Here is a 21,128-nt window from a genome sequence, read left to right as displayed (position 1 = left end):
AATTAATTTGAATTATTGTATAATTAGAACCTTTCTGAAATCCATGTTTTAAATTAGTGTTAAAAATATACAGTTAACTCAAACTTTTTAGTATAAATTTAGATAATCTGAAGTTGCTATATATTTCAAAAATAATAGTCAAAAAGAGATAGTAACATGTCATCAACTGATTTATACTGAATTATCAAACAAAGTAAAATTCCTAGGAAGTTTGGTAATGCCACAGCATTACCAAACTTCTTGAGTAAGATTTCGTGAATCTGTGAATCAAGCTTGGTGTTGTACTGTACCAAGTTTGATTCACAGCATCACTAAACTCTTCAAATTACAACATATAAGTTCTTCTTTTATTTAACTCTTTAAACACAAAATTGGCCTTATCTGTTAGAAATGAAATCAGCCCATTGAAAAGATGTTAGACTTGTTTTGCTATACAAGTTCCCCATCTAGCCTGAGGGGTAAAAAAATTCAGTCATTAGCAACAGAGAGGAAGTGAGTTAACAGAACATGAGCTTCTAAAATGCTCATATTCTGTTAACTCTTCAGGACCTGAGTGAAATTGTCACATTTTACAGTTTTAATAACATTTGCATCTTGATAGAAATGTTTAAATATGGAATATACATAAGTTTAGCTTAAAAAGTTGGGGTGAAAATGAATAGAAAATGTTATATCACCCAAGAAATAGAAACTTGCATAAAATGGAATAAAGTGTTGTCAACAAATAATTTCTTTAAAGGAAAATTTTATTATTTGAATTAAAGCAGTGGTTACCAAATTATTGTATTATTTACACATTTTGTAATCTTTGTATTTATTATTGGTATTATATATTTTTTAAACAAATACATTCATTAAGGATACTAAATTCCTAGAGATGTATGCAGTATATAAACAAAATAATTCCAAGAAAAATTCAATGATTAATTCAAAAATGTATAAAATCTACAACATTGATAAATCAGCATTAATGAATATCAGTTAATTGTGAATTTAATTAATTAGTGTGTTTCTTAAATACAAATTAAAGAATTATATATTACACTTGAAATCAAATCATTAATTTTATTTATACGTTTACAATCTTAATATCTATTGAGATTAAAATAATTTGTTTATAAAAATAGGGATGTTGGCTATATTTATCAATATTGATTATAGACATATCCATTTGTTAATTCAAATATGAACTAAATAGCTAAAATCTAAATATAAAACAATATATTTTTATAATTTTTATTTGGACATCTTTAATTTTACTTAAATAAGAAAGGATATAGTAAATATAATTAATACAGTTTATTTTATTTTATTTTTCATTTGACCTCTATCTTCAGTATAATTTTTATGGAAAAATTCCAACTTTTAAAAAAGTTTTGGATGACAGTCAACAACGATTTTAAGATTTGGCTAATTAAAATTTGAAGAAAAAATGTGTTTTTTTGATTTTGTTTAGAAATATATTGTTATATTTTATCTTTCGAAAAACTATTTCTACAATGAAAAAATATCAGAAGTTTATATTATGTATGGCTTTAACTAAAATTTTTAATAATTCATACAAAATTATAAAATATGTTGAAAATCAAAAAATATTTAATGTGTAAAGAATTAAATTTTTATGTTTTTAATAATTTAAATCCTACAAATGCTAATAATAATATGTAAATTTATACAAGTATAAATCATTAATTTTATAATTACTGGTTTATATATAGAAAACATGCAACATTTGAGATTTATAGACTGAAATAATGTAAAAATTTTTAACACATATAATCCAAATATATATATTGATTTTATTACTTTTTCTTAATATGTTATATTATTAAATTTCTAAAGATGATATTTTCTTAATAAATGTGCCACTCCACACTGGGATATATAATAACAGTTAATTTTTAAGAAAATAAACATAAGAAAAAAACAAAAATATTGATATAGTGGAACAAGTTACTTCACTTATTTCATGTTGATCTTGCATTTTAGGCTATTCAGCTATTCTAAAGTATGAAATAGTGTCCTATTTAATGTTTCAATGCTGTTTTAGTGTGGAAAGCAAAAAAAGAAAATCATTTTTGTTGTAAACAGAACATTTTTAAACACTGTTTCGTGTAATAAATGTTTAATTAATATCTGAAATGAAAGAGTTATGCTGTTTCTATATATCACTATTTTGGGAGTTGTTTAATATTATTTTCAAAACAATTATTTATAAAAATTTCCTAATGTCTGAATAAGAAATTACTATAGAAAATAATAATTATGCTTTGTTTGGAAGTTGCCAGATATGCTTTAAAAATTTGAGTAAAATATCATAATTTTGATACAGCGATTACAGAATAGCTTTTAATATTTATTTTCTTATGAAAAGTTATATATTGTGGAAAAATTATGTTTTTGTAAATTTTTACAAAAACTATTTAAGAAAATTGCATCATTGTTTAAACTAACATTTCCCAACCAGAATACACATACCTCTGGAGATACATGAAAAATAGCTAGGCTGAAAAAACTTATAATGGCTGTCAAATGTGATTTTAAATTGACAAATTTGTCAATTTAAAAGGCAGAAAACTTTGAATCACCTACATTTATACATAGACTATAGAAGCTTTCATCTATAAAATTTTTAATAAAGCAGTAAAGCTGCTTAATTTTTTATGGTATTTGATATATTATACATTTTGAATATTTGAGTTCAGTTGTATTAATCTAATCTTTTTTCTGTCAACTAATTTTGTATTTCCTTTACTAAAATAAGTGTCATAGTACTTTAAATTTTAAATTAATAATTAAAAATTAGTGATTGTGAAGCAACCATTGAAAACCATTTGACAAAATTATTTTGTTAAAAATTTATGGGCATTTAAAGGGTAATTTATATGAACATTTTCACAAAAAGGTATATAGATTGGAACAGGTTGAAAACTGCTAGTTTAAAGTAATGCTCTAGTGTAATTTTAAATTAGATAACTTACTTTTTATGTAAATATTATTGTACATTTTAATAATCAGAACTTTTTTAAATAGAAAATTAAAGTTGAAGAATAATCAAATGTAAATAAGCAAAAATTTTCACAGATCTTTATATCATTAATGATAGTTAAATTTTGTGTCATTTGTCATATTATTGAACAACAACAAATTCAAGTAACTTTAATACAAAAAACAATAGAGAATTATATTTTATTAATATTTATTATTATCTGTACACTCTTATATTGCTTTTTTTATTTATTGTTTTTTTTTAAACATTCACTACAAAATATAACAAAATTTGAACATAAATAATTGATTTGGGCTATCGTGTTTTAAACTATGTATTCTTCATTAAATATTATAATAATTAAAATTTAATTAAACGAAAGTAAATAATTTAATTTAAAATGTTTCTTAGGAATATATTAAATTTATATATAGCATTTTGTATAATTTAACTATATTTCAAAAATTGGCTAAATTTAGTTAAAAAATAAATTATAAACTGACAAAATTATTGGTTCTGAAAAGTGACCTTTTGCATAATTTAACAAAAGCAGGAAAAAATTATAAATGTTTTATTTTAACAATTTGAAATACATATTGTAGAAAGACTGACTCACTGCATTACCTAATTATAATTTTATGACTAATTTTCCTTTATTATGTTTTTTTTAACTGAAAATTTTATTTGATATGATTTCATTTTAATTCAATATTTCCCAAAATGTAGTATGCAACCTTGTCAGTGATAAAAAAAATTTTGGTGTGTGTCTGAAAAATTTAAAAAGTTAAAATGTAAAATATTAACAAATTAATTTTATATAATTTTAATTTGAGGTAACTTTACAGTGTACCTCAAATATATAAATACATTTGAGTACAATATATCTCAAGAAAAATCATGAAAAAGGTACTGATTGATCCCTAGTCAGAAATGTTTTGAAAAGACTGTTTTAATTGAAATTTGATTATATTCAACTAATTAAATATTTTCATTTAAATAATTGTTAGTGCATTTATATTTAGGCAGATAGAATGATTGACATGGGTTTTGAGCCTGATGTCCAGAAAATTTTAGATTACATGCCAGTTACTAATCAGAAACCAGATAACGAAGATGCTGAAGATGAAGAAAAAATGTTAGCTAATTTTATGACCAAACACAAATATCGACAAGTAAGAACTTTTCTATTTAATGTGATTAGAATAGGTATAGATGTAATTTAAACACAAATTTTTAATAAATTATTTTTTTTATAGACTGTTATGTTTACAGCTACTATGCCTCCAGCTGTCGAAAGATTGGCCAGGTCATATCTGCGACGTCCAGCTGTGGTATATATTGGATCAGCAGGTAAACCTACTGAGAGAGTGGAACAAATAGTATACTTAGTTGCAGAAAGCGAGAAGAGGTAAGTGTAGTCCTTAAAATATTTTACATTAATAAGTTTTGAATATTATTTTATTTATCTTTTATTAAAATGAATTAATTTTTTCTAGACGTAAATTATTAGAAATATTAGAACAAGGTGTTGAACCTCCCGTTATCATTTTCGTTAATCAGAAAAAAGGAGCTGATGTTCTTGCTAGAGGATTAGAAAAAATGGGAGTAAGAAAATTTATTAATTACAGCTGTTAAAATTATATTAAATTTTAATTATATTTACTATTAATATAATTTTTAATTTAAATTATTATCCTCATTATTATTAGTAGTAGTAGGAGTATAAAACTAATAAAATATTAATAATTAAAATAGAAGTAAAATTTTTAATTTTACAGCACTTTTATTTTAAATGTCGTTTATTTTTTTTAGTATAATGCTTGTACTCTTCATGGTGGTAAAGGACAAGAGCAAAGAGAATATGCTTTAGCAAGTCTGAAGAGTGGTTCAAAAGATATTTTAGTGGCAACAGACGTTGCTGGACGTGGTATCGATATTCGAAATGTGTCACTAGTAATTAATTACGACATGGCAAAGTCAATTGAAGGTATACATATCTATCGGCTTTAGTTTCTAATAATAGACATTAATAAATATTAAAATCCGTATTATTTTTCAGATTATACACATCGTATCGGAAGAACCGGACGAGCAGGTAAACACGGCGTGGCAGTGACATTTTTGACCAAAGAGGATTCGCATTTATTTTATGATATGAAACAATGCATCTTGAGTAGTCCCGTATCAACTTGCCCACCCGAATTAGCTAATCATCCGGATGCTCAGCATAAACCGGGTACCGTAGTCACAAAAAAGAGAAGAGAAGAGAAAATTTTTGCATAGTCGGAGACCACTTTTTTGATTTACTTTGTAACATCCAGAATGAATAATATCAAAATGGTCTTTGAAGGACAGTAGATAAAAATGCTGTTTGAATAATGAAAATCTTAAAATATTAATCAGTTTGAAAGATATCAAAGTACCGAATGAAAACAATTTCTATTAACTATTATCATTGTATTATAATGTACATCAAGATAATGTGAATCATGTTTTCATGTGCTAGGATATTGATATATCATCAATAAATTTTTATTGTTCAATTTTTTATGAATTTGTCTGAATTTTTAAATATTTATAGTATTCATATATGTTTTTTTTTTATTAAGGAAATTTTTAAAAGAAATATTTTATTATAGATATAACTTTATAATGTATATTAGATACTAATAACAATTATATAATTGTTAGTTTGCACAATTTTATTTTTATAACTTTGTTTGATCAACAAATAATTAATTTATAATGAAACCAAGCATTAGTAGTAATTAAAATATACTTATAAAATTAAAATTTAGTCATTAATTAAAAATTTATGAATTATAAATAATTAGAAATTTATTTAATTAGATCATTGGATAGAAATTTATAGAGAAAGTAATAGTTTTTCTGATATAAGATTAATTTTTAAACATATTTACAAAATTTATTAAAATAAAGTCTATCCATTGAGAAAAACCTTGGACAACAAGTCTATTTATAGAGAATAAATAATTTTTTTACTGTAAAATCTATTTTTATATTTAATTCATCAATTTTAAAAATTTACATTTCACTAACAATTTTCTTTTTCTTTTTTTGTATTCATGTTTTCAGTTTGTTTATCTTTCTACCATTTAAAAACTAATGTAAATACAAAAATCTTTTTAAATAATTTCTAAAAGTAACACATTAACAATTAAATAAAATATATTTTGACGTCACCTGCGATGAGAATAGAAACTTTTGATGTGCCAAAACAGCACTTTAGGCCAATTTTTACTTCAGCCGACACAAACCATTAAATTAATGATTATGGAAGTGCCTTACGTCAAAAATAAAGATATTCCTACTCATTAAAAATGTCGCTTCGTTTCATTAATCTAATTCACGGTCGAGCAAACACAGACGTTTAAAAAAAAATTATCAAATATTGGATAATTTATTAACTTCTTGACTATATTTGAAATTTACTTCAGGATACTCGAAAAGTCTATAAAATAATCAAAATTTTCTTTACTTTTAAACTTAATATATTTTTAGAATTTTTAATATTTAAACATTTCCTAAAGGTCATAGATTTTTTTCTGTTTCTCCACTTTTTTTTAAATTACTTTTTTATATTCTTGTGATGCGTTTAGATTTTTTCTTGTTATTGTTATTTCTTAAATATATTTTACTGAATGGGTCGAAATTTTTACAGGACGTGCTCTAAACTATTTTTCTAGAAAATTATATAAAAAGCTTTATCCTGAGATGAAATCGTAGGAGTTTCGTAACGGGAACTGAAAAATATATAATGTCTTGTATCAAGTAGATCATCTCCTACGCTCAAAATGTAATTTTCCTTGATAATTGAATATTCTATTAAAATTTATTATTGCTTCAGATGTAAATTTGCCTAAATGAAATACTTATAAATCGGACGTCGAATAATTTCCGTTAAAAAGAAGTTTCATCTGTTTCGGCTTTCCCGCATGACTCAGTTGTAGAACGGGAAAGACCGATTTACGTAAGCAAATGAATATTTCAAATGAAGTTTTTTTTCTATATATATAAAAGATTAATGCGATTTGTATCTTATGAATAAATCTGCAGTACTTACAACCGGTTGTTTTGCCTATTGCATTAGGTTACGTTCCATAAAACGAAGCGGAAGTGCGTATTATATGGGGTTAGTCGTCCACTTCCGATTATTTCCAGCCAAACAGAAGGGCAGTGATTAAGCTGTGAAAAATGCTTCTTTGGCGGCGGTGGACTGCTTCTCCTTTTGTCTCATCGATCCGTGACGTGACTACACGTCACTACTTAACCATCCAACAAGCATCCGTGAAAGTAATGTAGCCGCATTCTGCACAGCATCGATTCCAGTAGAGAAGTGTCGCTGGTGCGACCGGCATTTGCCGCGTCATTCGCGATGCCGAGAAGCTTGAATTCGTCTCTAATGAAGCCATTTGTGGTCCTAGCCTTGCCAGGAATGTACCTGGCCTATAAAATCAACGAATATAAACGTCAAAAGCAAGAACAAAACAAGAGAAAGTTAGCGGAGAGAGAATTGGCTCACCTCAACCACAAAATCGTAAGTAGGATATTGTTTATTTTTTTGTGCGTGTCTCTATGTCATGGCTACCGAAATTATTTCAGCTGCCTGTCAAAACTATAAATCGCATCTTTCTAAACACGTGATGATCATTGTGTTGCAAATTATTTCACACTGCACTTAATCGACTTTTTATTGTTTAAATGACAAAATTTGTATCAAAAATGAAAATATCGCGTGTTATAATCGCAATAATTCCCTATCCAAATATGTTTTTACTATAAATCTTATACTTTTATTTTTCTAAATCAAAACTTTAACTTCCGGTATTTATGTTTCGATTGCATGCAATTCCTGGTAAATACGTCCGATATTCTCGTATAATTTAACTCTCTGAAAACCTCAGTTAAAACTTCTTTAATATCAATTTATACCTAATTAGACTTACTTTTTAAAACGAATTTAATCGTTATATTTAGGATTTAAATAATAGCGTTTTTTTCTCCCTGTCTAAAACCAAAAGAAACCGAATCATCTATCTGCATTTAGATACAGGTCGTTTGTTTGAGAGACCATTAAGCATTATAAATTGCTTGTCGTCGGTTTTTATAGCTGCTTTTTTAAACTTCTTAACATGTTCTTTATCTAAACATCAGTTTTTTTTATGCATTAAAGTAATTATTTAGATTGTTCGGTCGATTTAAATGCTGAACCCGTTCATAAACACTATAAATCTCTTCGTATTTTAAAGGATAAAAAATATTGAAATTCATCCAGATTAATCTGAGTTGAACACAAAAAAAACTTTAAAATTCAGGAAATAAGTCTCAAAACTGGATAAAAGTATGTTTGTTAAAAAATCGATTTATCTATTTGACCACGTAACCAGACAAGAATTCTATTTTCAACGTTTGACTACAAATTTAAAAAGATATCCTTTTTATAGTAATTATTTTATATTTTTTTACCTTTCTCGGGACAAACAATCGAATCCAGTTCAATATTTTTGTCCTTATTTGATCAGACAAACATAATTTCGGATTATTCTCTTCGTAAGACGGTTTCTATGACGACGATCTTTGAGATAAAGATGAATGCCGTTACCATAGTAACGTCGGTTGATGAGGAGGAAAAGAGTTTCATCTTTTTGATACTGTGAATGAGAATCGTCATCATTTGTATGATGTCTTGAATGAAATATCTCTTCTTTTTTATTTCTGGATAATAATAATAACAATAAATCATAGATTTAAAGTTAGATTTAAGATTTTAAAATAGTGAATTTTTCGCTTTAAATTCGTATGATTTTTCTATAAACGTTGTAAATTAAGAATAATAAACATATGGAAGTTTATTTATATCAAGTTAAGAAAAAATTTATGTAATATATTTTAAGCCACTGAAGAGGAGTGAGAAAATTTTATGGCTGCTAAGATCTATTTTTAAGTTTACAGGGTGAAATTATCAGAAAAGATCAGAATTCCATTAGTAAAATCGATCTTTTGATATAAATTTAAAAACACACGATTTAATTTGGGGTTCTGATAGATAAATATTTGTTGAATATATTTTTTTAATATTACACGAAGAAGGAACCAATCTAAAAAGTTCACTCAATAAAAATCAGTAGAACGATCGATTTTCTTTTTTTAAGACATTTTTTATATGTGTTATTTTCTCTTAACAAAGCCTCTCTATGATAATTTATTACGTTAGAAGCCTATCCTTCCTTTCTCTAAAATTTCCTGCTGGTGACTCATCAATCACGCGATTATCTTGATTCATTAACGTGTCAATAATTTTCTATCTACGAATGATAAAATTCAAGTTTATAGCCTCTAAAATTAGTTTTAATTTTCGAAAATTAAAGATGAAAAAGAGCAAAAAGAACGTAGTGTACTTCAACACGATTTTCTATTAACTAAACTAGAATTTTTTTTTTTTTTTTTGCTTGAATTTTATGTAAAGAATGAGGAGAAAGAATTTACTTTTATAAAAGTTATGTAACTGAAGCAAAAAAGATTGAAAGTTAGGATAAGAAAAAGACGATTTATTAATTCTGTGAGGTATTAGAAAGAACATTCTTTATTTTTACAGCAAGTTGACGTTGTATATATTGAATAGAATAGTCGATAATTTTCCATATTTAGTTCTTTGTAGACAGTCGATGGAACCTTATGTGATTTCCCAGCTCATCCGTGCGTAATCGAGACCAACATATTCAAATTTCATAAATTATTTACCGCCAATCAATATAATTAATACAATCTAATAATAAGTTCTCCGCAAGCATCAATTTTTTAAAGGAATATTAACTTACTGACACAACATCAACGTCGGAATGTTCGTCTCTTATACGTTTTATTTTAACTTGTTACATATTAATTACGATAATTTAATATTTAATCTATTAAATAAAGTTTTATCTACTATTTTCATCCATTATAACGATATGCAATGAAGTTTAATTTCATTTTTTAGTGAAATTTATTACATGCTGTACAATTGAATAAACTCCCATTTAGTTCTAATTTAAAAGATATTTTTTTTTTAATTTTAGAGTCTAGACTTAATGTATAATATGTTTAACTCATTTAAATGAAATTTAATCTTTACCGAGACAAAAATTTGTTAATTTAATTTAATATAAGTGGGTTTGGAACAGATGTTTGGCGAATTTGAAGGAAAATATTCTATATGTTGTTTATTATTCTTTGGAATTCATCCAAAAGTACTAAAATCTGTGCATCTTATAACAGCTTCAAATAAGTATTACTTCTTTAATTATTTATTAAACAAGCTTGATGTATAACAAGTAAATAATAATATTTAACAGATCGTTAATGTAAATTATGCAAATTTAATGTAATTAATGTATTAGATGTATATTAAGAATAACGAAAATATTAATTATTTAATAACGTTTATAATTAATTTTATTTAAAAGTCTTTACAATATTAAAATATAATTAATTATCCGTATTATTATAATAAAAAATTTGTAAACCAATAAAAAAAACTTTTTAATTATTATTTTAAATATTATAACCAATCACCGTTCGAGTTCACTCCCATCCAAATCTAATCCGCCGATTAACCAATAAACATTAGCGAATTAATAATAATCGATTCCGTTAACCAATCAACTATTAAGAAGTAACATTGTTTTTATAATTCAAACCGATTTGTCAATTTTTAACCAATCTTCGTTGAGGATTTCTTAAAACTTATAAAATCGAAGATAATTTGTTAATTATCATCATCTGTAGACTTTTATTTTCATCCATCATCCGACTTTTCTTGTGTGGCAAAAAAAGAATGTTATTTGATGAAACATTTGAACAAAACTAATCTACAAAAAGTCAAAGGTCAATTCGATCCGTTCCAGTTTCCAAAACAAGCGAATACAATACATACGCTGCAGATTTTTGCTGTTTTAATTCAATACTTAAATTTATAAAATTAATTTTTCAATTATTTAATTTAAATAATCTATCATCGACGTTTCGTGTTTTATAACTTTCATTTTTTTATGTTAATTTAACAGAGCTTTTTTTTTTCTTAGGATAAGTTATTGGTGAAACTAGAAGAACACGAACCAGAAATGGCAACCTCGCGAGACGATGAGGTGATTATTTTTCTTATATTAAAAATTATTATAACTGAAATTAAAGTTGGCAATAAAATTTGCACTTTAAATGCTTTATTAAAGGATAGAATTCCCAAATTGACTACGTAACTGTTGCTAAAGGGCGGTGATGTTGAGAGAAAGTCTTTTATTACATGTTAAAACTGAGATTAAAGATCGATTCGAATAAGTTGATTGCATTCATACGAAAGAAACGTGAATTTAAAAAAGGAGTTCATCGATTAATGGGTAATTGATACGTAACAATGTCATGTTCATTCAGGGTCATGGAAGATGAGCATTGTTGACGATAGTAATGTAGAAAATTTACGTTTTTATTTCAGATCTTTTACTGTGTTCCTTAAGAGTTGAATAATGCAAACCGACATCGGGAAAGATTATTCGGATTTTCAAATGCTAAATTTCTTAGTTTGGTACACATTTAAATTCAATTGTATGGGTTTTTCTGATGCTGAATAATTCAAAAAAGAGCGAGAGATTTACGGGATAAATAATAACAGAACAGATTTAAACAGAATAATATCAAACGTAAAATATCCTAACGACATTTGATTGAAGAAATATATGCAAAATATAGGCCACTATCTTTACTTTTGAATATTTCTACCCTCTTAACTAAGATATAAAAATAATGAAATATTTCCACTTTTGATGTTATATATAGCTTAGAATGTTGTCTAAATAGAACATTACTTATGTTTATTAACTTTTCCTACTAAATTATGTTCTACTTCCACAATTTACTAAGATTATTACAACTTTAAAATTAATTCCTGTAGAATACTTATTGAATTTATGTTGAGATTAATTTTCATTTTTAACTGAATCAGTAAAAAAATTTTAAGCACTTTTAAGATTAAAAAAAAAAATTTCCTTTTAATTCATTCTTATCGTTCGCTTGAGGTTTTTAAATAATTATATAATAATTTAAAAACTCGTATAAAAATCTAAATATATTAAAATAATCAGGCTATTTATTTATTTATTTTATATCCAGTTATTTTTGATAAGTTTTTAAACATACAAATTAAGTAATTAAATTATTTACGTATAAAATATTTTATAAATGTCCAATGTTTATAAAATCTACGTTACAATTAAGGTCTTTGAGAGAAAATTTGTAGTAATTTAGCTGGATACACAATTAGGCTATGGGCTGCTCAAAATATTATAAAATTTCCAGTTGCTGGACAACGTATTCAGCAGCTGAAAATTCGCATAATATCGAAATTGGATACGATCCAAAGTGGGAGATGTTTAAGAATGAAAAAAAAAAAAATAGTAATAATAAGTCGAAAACTCTTAACCTGACACTATTGCGATCTGAAAAAATACTTAACTCAAGAATTAAAAAATTTATTCGTGCTTTTAAAGTGGAAATGAAATGCGTTTATTTATAAAATAAATTTGTACTTTCATTTAAGGTGAATTATCGATTATCACTATTTCTGAATGAAGTAATATTTTTAAAAATACGATAAATCTCTTACAAGAAGAGGAAGTATTATGATAAATTTCTCTTTCCGTACATCGATCATTTACGATATCGTATAAGTTGATGCGAATTTACATTATCGGGGTTATGCGATAGAAAAAATAATAATTAACAAGTCATAAATTATGTGAAACAGGATGTGATGACTCGTCTAACTTTATTTTAAATGATGTCAGGAATTATATAATTAATAAGAAAATTATTATTAATTAAACAAAATATAATTTTTATTCGTTACTGTCATATATTATACTATTTTTTTCAGTATAATAATCACAATTTGAGGAATTATACACGTGTATATTAAGTCTGTATATGTTTGTTTATGCTTTAAAAGAAAAATGATTATTTCATCGTGCTGCCGTTAATTTTATTTAAATTTTTAACCGATGTAAATCAAGTTTCTATAACACTTTTTACATATTAATTGAAAAATATTTATATAGATGGTGTAACAGGAGAAAAGGTGAATACAGGGATATCCCATGTAAAACCAGATCTATTCATTGGACCTCCTTAACGACGAAACACTGGTTATGCAGGTTTCCATAATGTTTTATTAAGAAAACTATTTATTATTATTTTTTTTAAAGTTTAGTTTGTCTCATTTTTCCCATATTTACGATATGAACATTATAATAATGTATCAATCGATGAATGATTCCAGTTTTACATGGGACACTCTGTACTTCCAGAGGTGATTGTATTGGCTCGGTGCTTACAAAAAATCTATGTGAACATATTTTTTATAGTGATTTACTAATATTAACAAAGATAACTTACAGCGGTATGAATGCTTCACAATTTTGTATGCCAAAGTGTTAAATGTAACAATTCGTTGCACCTGATGATGATCCATGACAGAATGGAGTGAAGTGCCTTCCTGCCTTCTTTCATAATTGTGGCAGCAATAAGTGATCACGGGATTCTACGTTCTCTGGGTATGCCTCATCCTTCATTCGGTCTCGTGCACAGCTCGATGTGTTCTGCAGAGCAGGTTCTGTGAAAAGGATCGTGCTATGTCTACTGACGTTTGTGCATTTTTATCAGATCTATTTATTTCCGGATACTCCGGATTCCTCATAGACTTTGTTACTCCTCTTATGAGAAATCATTTTTCAAAATATTCCTTTCCTCCTGATACATCCTGAATGCTAAATTAAAAAATTACGACTTCGATTTAAAAAATTGTTTGATACAATTTTAGAAATCCGAAGCATATAAATATTATAGAGTAAAACTTAGATTTTTATCCTGAAAATCGGTGATTTTATTCTAATGTATCAAACCACGAAGAAAAATGGTTAATGAAATGACAATATTTATCTTATCGGGATAAATCGAGAAATACTGTATTTAAAATAAAGAGCACTTTTTACCAATTTTTCGGCACTTTAAAAATACCACGAGCCTTACATTCGAGTAATGCTTTCCACAATTTTTTTAAAGATGCGGCGCCATTCATAGGTACTCTACGTCTGTCTCTGTCAGTTCGAATATCCTGTCTCAAGGAAATAATTTTCAAACCATTTCTACTTAATTGCCAAAGTTTAACAGAATATGCCGTCAAGTAATTTTTGATCGATACTGTGAAATGCGCCGAGAGCCATAAATTACCAATTAAGATTAATTTTCTAACAAGTCGAATATTTCAGCCATATCTGCACAAAGAAACACTAGGCGCAACCTCGAGTCACTTGCCCTGCATCAAACATTTCATTAATTTTAGCTTAGATTAGCATTGGCAATACAATATGGAGTCTCGGAAGATATCTGAAGTTCGTGCTACACGAGCAAATCAGATTTCGTCCGGTGTTCTGAAGTGTAATGAGGCAAAATTTAAACTTTTCGTCATAAAATATGCCGTTTTAAAATTTTTTGCTCTGAAGACTGGCTAAAAAAGATGTGCGCCTTATATTCGAGTTAGCATTTATTCCTGAAAATGGCTTCCAAAAACAAGGATGCAACTCATATTTAGATAAATACTGTATGTTTTTTAAATAATTTACTGTCGACAAAAATCATACGTAAATTCATAAGCTATTACTGTCGTAATCGAATTGTTCTCATTTCATTATTCTATTAAATGATTATCCTATGTAATAATTATATATTAGACTAATGGTATAATAAATTATAATTCTTTTCTTCAGAAGTAAAGGAAGAAATTATTTGCTACTTATAGAAAAATCATCCGAAAAGTTGCTTTTGCATATTTATCCGAAAAATAAAAATATATTACAATAACATTTAAAGCATTGTCTCGTGTAATTATACGTATTCGTCATCTCATTTCGTGTGGGTCTATCGATGATTTCCTAAAATTATCGTAAAATACTTCACTCCGTGATATGTTGTTATAGAATAAAATTATGTCCTTTCTTAGAAGAAACCGAATTATTATTTTATAATGTTTTATGAATTTAAAGGATTACGCTAAATTCTTTAAATTAAAAAAAAAAATGTTTTGTAAACTTTGATCCATAGTAATAAATCCATAAAAATAGTTCATAGACGTAAATTTAGACATTATTAAATCATCTATTTTATTATTTCTGTTTCAACAGCGCGCAATTTCTTCCATATTTTGTAATACTTTTATTTAAGGTATTGTCTTATACTGTATAATAAATTCAGCAATCATTGATTCAAACTGCATTTAAATCACAATTATAATAGGCTTTTATACATTTATAAAAATAATACTATCGTCGCCTTGTCCACAGTCCGTAAAAACTTTTTATTGATAATTGAATTAATATTTAATAAATTTATATGAAAATCGAGCTGTAGAGAAAATTAAAAGGCCGTCTTTGTTAAATGACTTCATATTGAGAGAAATCACTGAGCATGAAGTTCATATTATTACTTTTAAATTTGAAAAATTTACATGAGTTTTTAAAGTTTAATTTAATTTTTTTTAATTATTATTTTAATTAGAGTTAAATTAGCATTAAAAATTCTGATGAGCATAAACAATACTCTTCAATTAAGAGATATAAAAATTAAAATATATTCTATATTTGCATTAGTCAAGGATATGAAAGTCTTCTTTTTCAATTAAATTTCAGAATTAAAATTTGAAATTTTGCATGCAAAAGATTTTAAGTGTAGTTGTGTGGAACATTATTGCTTAAATTGATTTATATATGTATATATATATATTTTAAAAGTTAACAAAGATATTCTATTAATTGTAATTAATAAAAATATATTAATAGATTCTAAAAGAACGTTAATGTTTACATCCGTGTAATTATTTATTAGGATATAATATATTAATGATCTGGATAGATCTAATTGTAATGAAATCAATAGCTCCAGATGCATTATAAACAAACCCTATACGTTTAACTGTAAGAAAACAAGATCGTTGTCTGTAACATATGTTACTAGTTATTACATTCTAGAAATGCGCATCAACGTATGAAAATTTATTTTAGATATTATATAAAATTATTCATTGTTTATATTATATAAATTCTTGAATACCATCTAATCGAATTTTTCTTTCTTGTTGTTATAACAACATATTAAATAACAGAATCACAAATCTTGAAACTTAATAGAGATAAAACATGAATAAATATACTATAAATTGACTTTTAAAAATTCATTCTGTTATAGAATCTATCAAAAAATTAAGAAAATGTGGAGATAAGTCACTTATAAAATTTTATATGCATATAAAAAACCAGAAGAAAAGTGCATTTTTCATTTATTGAGCGTTTTTTTTACGCTCTTATTTACATCGGTTCATGTTGAAATTTGTATTATTGTTGGACTATTTATGCTTCAAAATTATATAATGATCCTCGTTAGGTATTAGTTAAAATTCTTGATGATAAAAATTAATATTAAATAATTATATTATCGTATTGTTGCTAATATGTTGAAAGTGCTTTTTCGATAGAGATTTTAACATTGCTTGCTAATCCTTTTCCTATCTGGAATTTACTACGATATCTCGAAGGGTATGAACTCTGTTTCTTTTAATGGATGCGTAACACGCTTCCTCCTCTGCCATTAGAATAGTTTGATAATTCGATTAAAAGAAACTTCTTAGAATTTGAATTATATAATTATTCTCATAAATATTAATTAAAATGTATATCGAAGCACATTTGATAATTATTTTTATGTTAAAAAATTTTATATTAATTAATATTAGATAATTACCAAACTATTTTAACTATAGATAAACTTTTATTAATGGTAATTTAATACAGGAATGAATAAAAATGACAGAAAAAACAGATGTAATAATTTAATTTTTAGCAAAATTTCTTACGTTACAGTCAGATTTCAGCTTCTTTTAAAGTATAATTTTTATTAAATGAATGAATGTCTTTTTCTAGTGCGTCATCTGTATCAGCGCCAAAGCAACAATGCAGACATTTCCATGCGGTCATAAAGTAGTCTGTCGTAAGTGTTTCGTCCGAACTATCCAAATGGCAGTTTCGCAGAGAGTTCTGCCTCTCAGGTGTGTTATATGCAGAGCAAAAATACTTCGACTCAAACAGTCCGCTCCAGGTAAAGTCCATCATCTTCCGTCCTCCGCTATCTACAAGAATGCGCGCCCTATAGCATCGGTACTTCAAGAGACGAAAGATTTGCCGGAGGCCATGTTGGATATTGCTAACAGTCCTATATTGCCACCTACTAAGTTCTGTCGTCAGAAACTTTGGAATAATAAAGTAGCAGACATGCCTCAACCCATATCTCCGGCTGCTCCTACAGTCGAACGCCAAGTATACAGTAGATCAAATAGATACAGTCAAGCTGCTCCTGCTTACGTTCACCAGAAACGACATCACCACAACAGGCAACCCATCAGGAAACCATCTGCGCTTCTTCCTATACCAGAATTGGAAGAATTCGACCTGTTAGAAAGCAAAGTCACAAATCGCATCACTCCATCTGCTCAAAATAAATGCCCAACGATAGAAGAGAAACCTCGAAGTCGAAGTCACAAAGGAGCATTTTCTTACTTTCAACAGATACGTGCATCTTCGCCCCTCAAAGCATTTCGTGCTAAATGTAAATAGCAAAATTAACCTTTACCCGCTTGATTTAGTTTCTATTATTTTTTTTATTTCATTTTTTTCTTTTATAATTTTCCAAATCAGAAATCGTCCACAATGACAATTTTTAATAAGAATGTAATTTATTTTTGTTATCGGTGCCTTAAATTATTCGATATTCATCAACCGACCGGTGTTACGTCATTGGTCTGTTTCAAAATATTGTATTTTTTAATTCTTCTTCTTAATTTATTAATATTGTTAACTTTAATACAAACACGGAATAAATTATAAAATACTTAGATTTAATCTGAAATGTTTGCGGAGAAGACAAAATAATAATTTTTTCGAACATAAACCTCTACGATATATATAACATGTCAAACGTAAAAGATTTCGGCCACCGTTTAAATTTATAAAAGTACACTCACATGACTTAAAATCTTCGGTTTAAACTCGTTAGGACAGCTGATTTCAGCTGACAGCTCATCTGATTTCAAGAAAATCTTTTACTCTTTGCTATGTTATGTATAAGGCAAAGGACCTCCTGTTCTTAAATATTTCGTTTTGTTTTCTCTACTATCCTAAAATTATTGTATTTAATCTTTATTCTCTAGAATTCTTACAGAAAATAATTGTATTTTAAGTTAAAACATCTATCCGATACAATTAGGTTGATCGTATTCATAAATTCAGCCATCAACTAAGAATATTTTACGACCGAAACGCTCCTTCTTCATAAATTAATAAATAAATAAATATATATATTATATATATATATACCTTACCAATTCAACGATTTTCTATTCTTCCTTCCTACATCCACTTTATTTCCTGCTTTAAATTGTATTTGTCGTAAAAATCATTCGTTTGTATCAAACTACTTGTGCCAAACTATATATAAATATATATATATATGAAAAAGAAGAAACATAGAGGAAAACAATACATATAAGTATATAGTTATCTTTGTCTTCCGATGTTGTGGAGGGAAATAATTTCAGGAAAATCTATTAGTATCATTTTTTGCCCATTGGATTGGTATTATCATCTGAAGTAGCAATACCGAAAGCAGGTTAAACAAAACTGCTCAGATATTAAATTATTGCTTGAATTGATTACTGTATAGGAGTGCCTTAGTTACGTGGAATTCGAAGATGCTCCGGAAGTTTTCCAGCTTTATTATTATTATTATTTTTTTTTCTCTTCCCGTGTTCAATCGCGCAATTATTTGTAGAAAATGTTAAATTGCAGTTTCGTGTCTTCGGTAATCTAAAGATAGGTATGGTTTATACTAAGCTGAATAGCTTTTTCTGTACTTTAATATATAAACATATACCTTACCTCACTAAATCACTTCATTCTTTAATAGTCTAGTCCTATCGTTAGCTATTTTCAGTATGTCAATATTTTCTGTTTACCGTTTTTGTATTAATTCAAACTTATTTTTTTATCCACTTTCCCAGCACTTACTTAACTAAATATATAAATATTTATTCATTTCTCAAATAAGATAGTTATAGTACTTTATTAAGATCTGTTTTGCCATTAATTAATAAAATAGATTAATCATTTAATTGATTATAAGCGAATAAATTAATTTTCTTCTGATATTTGATTAAGTTCGTTCCTCTGATCCTACATTTGTTTTTCCTTCAGTTAATTATTTTCTATACCCATTCGAGTATCGTTTCAATTGAAAATTGATCGAAATGATTTATATAATTACCGTGAAAGGTCATCTTCCTTTTGATTTATTCGATTAAAATGCAATTAAATAACTTTTATCTCGATCATTTGATTAATTTCGTGGTATGTGTCATCTTCCATATAAATGATTATACTGTATTGGATTCGTTTTACCCCTTTCGTTTGACCAGGGAAAAAACAGGAAATATATGTATGATGACAATAATTTTTCCTGATTTTTACCTAAAATAATGAACATAATTCTATCGCATTTATATTTTCCCATCTATTTTATTCATATTCTACTAATATACGTCAGACTCATTCCCTATCTTAGATTTTTTTCTAAACTCAAAGTTTAATTTTTCACTATCAGCAGGCTCGTGTTTACGTGCTTTATTCTAGTTACGTGACAGTCATACGATTCTATTTTTGACTTTTATTAATTTTTTATATCGTTGAAAATTTTTAAATCTTTCACTCCGTATGCGAATATTGTTTACATTCTTCGTCCTTGTCCTTATTATAATTTATCTCCGGATATACTGTACTAGATGAAAGTTAGGACAAAAAAACATAAATAATAATAATAATACCGGGGAAATTCATAATTCTAGATTAAAAACTAGTTCATAATTCATTTACACGACTCAAAAACATGATCAAACATCGAAAAAAATTACAATTGTTTTTTTATATATCGAGATTCTAGCTATGAAAATTGGTAAATGTGTAGGTGGAGATTGTTTAAAAACATTCATATTCAAAATATTCATATAATAATAATAATAATAATAGATTATTATTCAACACTAGTATCAATTTAAATTACAAAATTCTTCACGGATATTGAAAATAATTATAACAACAACAATACAAAACATAAGAAGCTCAACATAAATTTGGACTTCCTAGTTTAAAAAAAAAAAAAAAAATGCCATTTTTAAATTTGAATATAAAGAAAAACATTTTTATTTAAATATATATATTATATATTATGATTTGTTTATGATTTACTGTGTAACCGGTGCTAAAATGAATATGTTTCTTAAATGTATACGCTAAAATAGTTATGTACGTGTAAATTATATTGTGTGAAATAAATCTGAGCTTTGTTGGCTGATAATTGTACATATTTTGTTTGATTTTATAGTTATAAATACATGTTTTCAACTCATAAAATATTGAATTTAGTTTACTTAATATTGTACACGTATTTTATTACAGATTACATATCTTCCAAGCAGCGATATCAGTCTGCGAAGTTAGGATTACTCTACATTTCTAGCATGAATAGTATATTAAATCGAGGTAGAAGTGAATTATCAGTGGTTAATATAGGTCACCTGTACGAATAGATAAACAATTTTTCTATATTTTTAATTCTATTAAATTTATAATCATAAAAAATACATATATAATAATAACTTAATACATTAAAACTGTAGCTCTTATCTTTCGCTACGTGCAATATGTTTCTTTATATCACGAAACAAAGATAAAGAATATATATTATTTGTAGATAAGATAAATTTATTATGTTTTTATATTATTAATTTGTTAAACAATAAAAAATTATAAAGCTACTGTAACCAGTTCATACACATGTCATATAGTTTATTACAAAGTAGTTGTATACGGAGCTGTAATTATTAAAATATCAAACTTAATGGGCCATTTAAAATATATATATATATAACTTCATAACGTTTGTTATAACAATTTGCGTGGCGTAATTATAAAATTGCTATAGAAAATTTGTC

At 26.3% G+C, this 21,128-nt stretch overlaps 2 protein-coding genes across 4 annotated transcripts in view; both read left to right on the top strand.

The window, feature by feature from the left end:
- Window positions 1–5,537, top strand: part of LOC136987747 (probable ATP-dependent RNA helicase DDX23) — a 46,185-nt gene extending 40,648 nt beyond the window's left edge. Inside the window, exons 14-18 of the mRNA XM_067285511.1 lie at window positions 4,012–4,161; window positions 4,246–4,397; window positions 4,486–4,594; window positions 4,802–4,976; window positions 5,049–5,537. Coding sequence (XP_067141612.1) covers window positions 4,012–4,161; window positions 4,246–4,397; window positions 4,486–4,594; window positions 4,802–4,976; window positions 5,049–5,272 — 810 coding nt within the window. The 3' untranslated portion in view covers window positions 5,273–5,537. The remainder of the gene's footprint in view (window positions 1–4,011; window positions 4,162–4,245; window positions 4,398–4,485; window positions 4,595–4,801; window positions 4,977–5,048) is intronic.
- A 1,552-nt stretch (window positions 5,538–7,089) lies between these two features.
- LOC136987721 (uncharacterized) lies at window positions 7,090–19,156 on the top strand. 3 transcript variants are annotated; one of them, XM_067285493.1, is made up of 3 exons: window positions 7,090–7,547; window positions 11,074–11,136; window positions 17,011–19,155. In XM_067285493.1, exons 1-3 carry the CDS (start codon window positions 7,386–7,388, stop codon window positions 17,698–17,700), a joined length of 915 nt encoding a protein of 304 aa, XP_067141594.1. In that variant the 5' UTR covers window positions 7,090–7,385; the 3' UTR covers window positions 17,701–19,155. The 3 variants fall into 3 exon arrangements, with proteins under 3 accessions (XP_067141594.1, XP_067141604.1, XP_067141599.1); XM_067285498.1 differs by lacking the exon at window positions 7,090–7,547 and adding an exon at window positions 10,130–10,314 and having other exon boundaries at window positions 17,011–19,156; XM_067285503.1 differs by lacking the exon at window positions 11,074–11,136 and having other exon boundaries at window positions 7,091–7,547.
- Window positions 19,157–21,128: the final 1,972 nt, after the last annotated feature.

The sequence above is a fragment of the Centruroides vittatus genome, unplaced genomic scaffold (genome assembly GCF_030686945.1).
Source record: "Centruroides vittatus isolate TY-2023 unplaced genomic scaffold, ASM3068694v2 contig_1229, whole genome shotgun sequence".
NCBI lineage: Eukaryota > Metazoa > Arthropoda > Arachnida > Scorpiones > Buthidae > Centruroides > Centruroides vittatus.
This window is presented reverse-complemented; position numbering and strand designations above follow the sequence as displayed.

Coding starts and splice junctions, on each gene's coding strand:
- LOC136987721 (XM_067285493.1), top strand. CDS start 7,386: ATGCCGAGAAGCTTGAATTCGTCTCTAATGAAGCCATTTGTGGTCCTA. Junction 7,548..11,073: donor CTCACCTCAACCACAAAATC/GTAAGTAGGATA, acceptor TTTTTTTCTTAG/GATAAGTTATTGGTGAAACT. Junction 11,137..17,010: donor CAACCTCGCGAGACGATGAG/GTGATTATTTTT, acceptor GTCTTTTTCTAG/TGCGTCATCTGTATCAGCGC.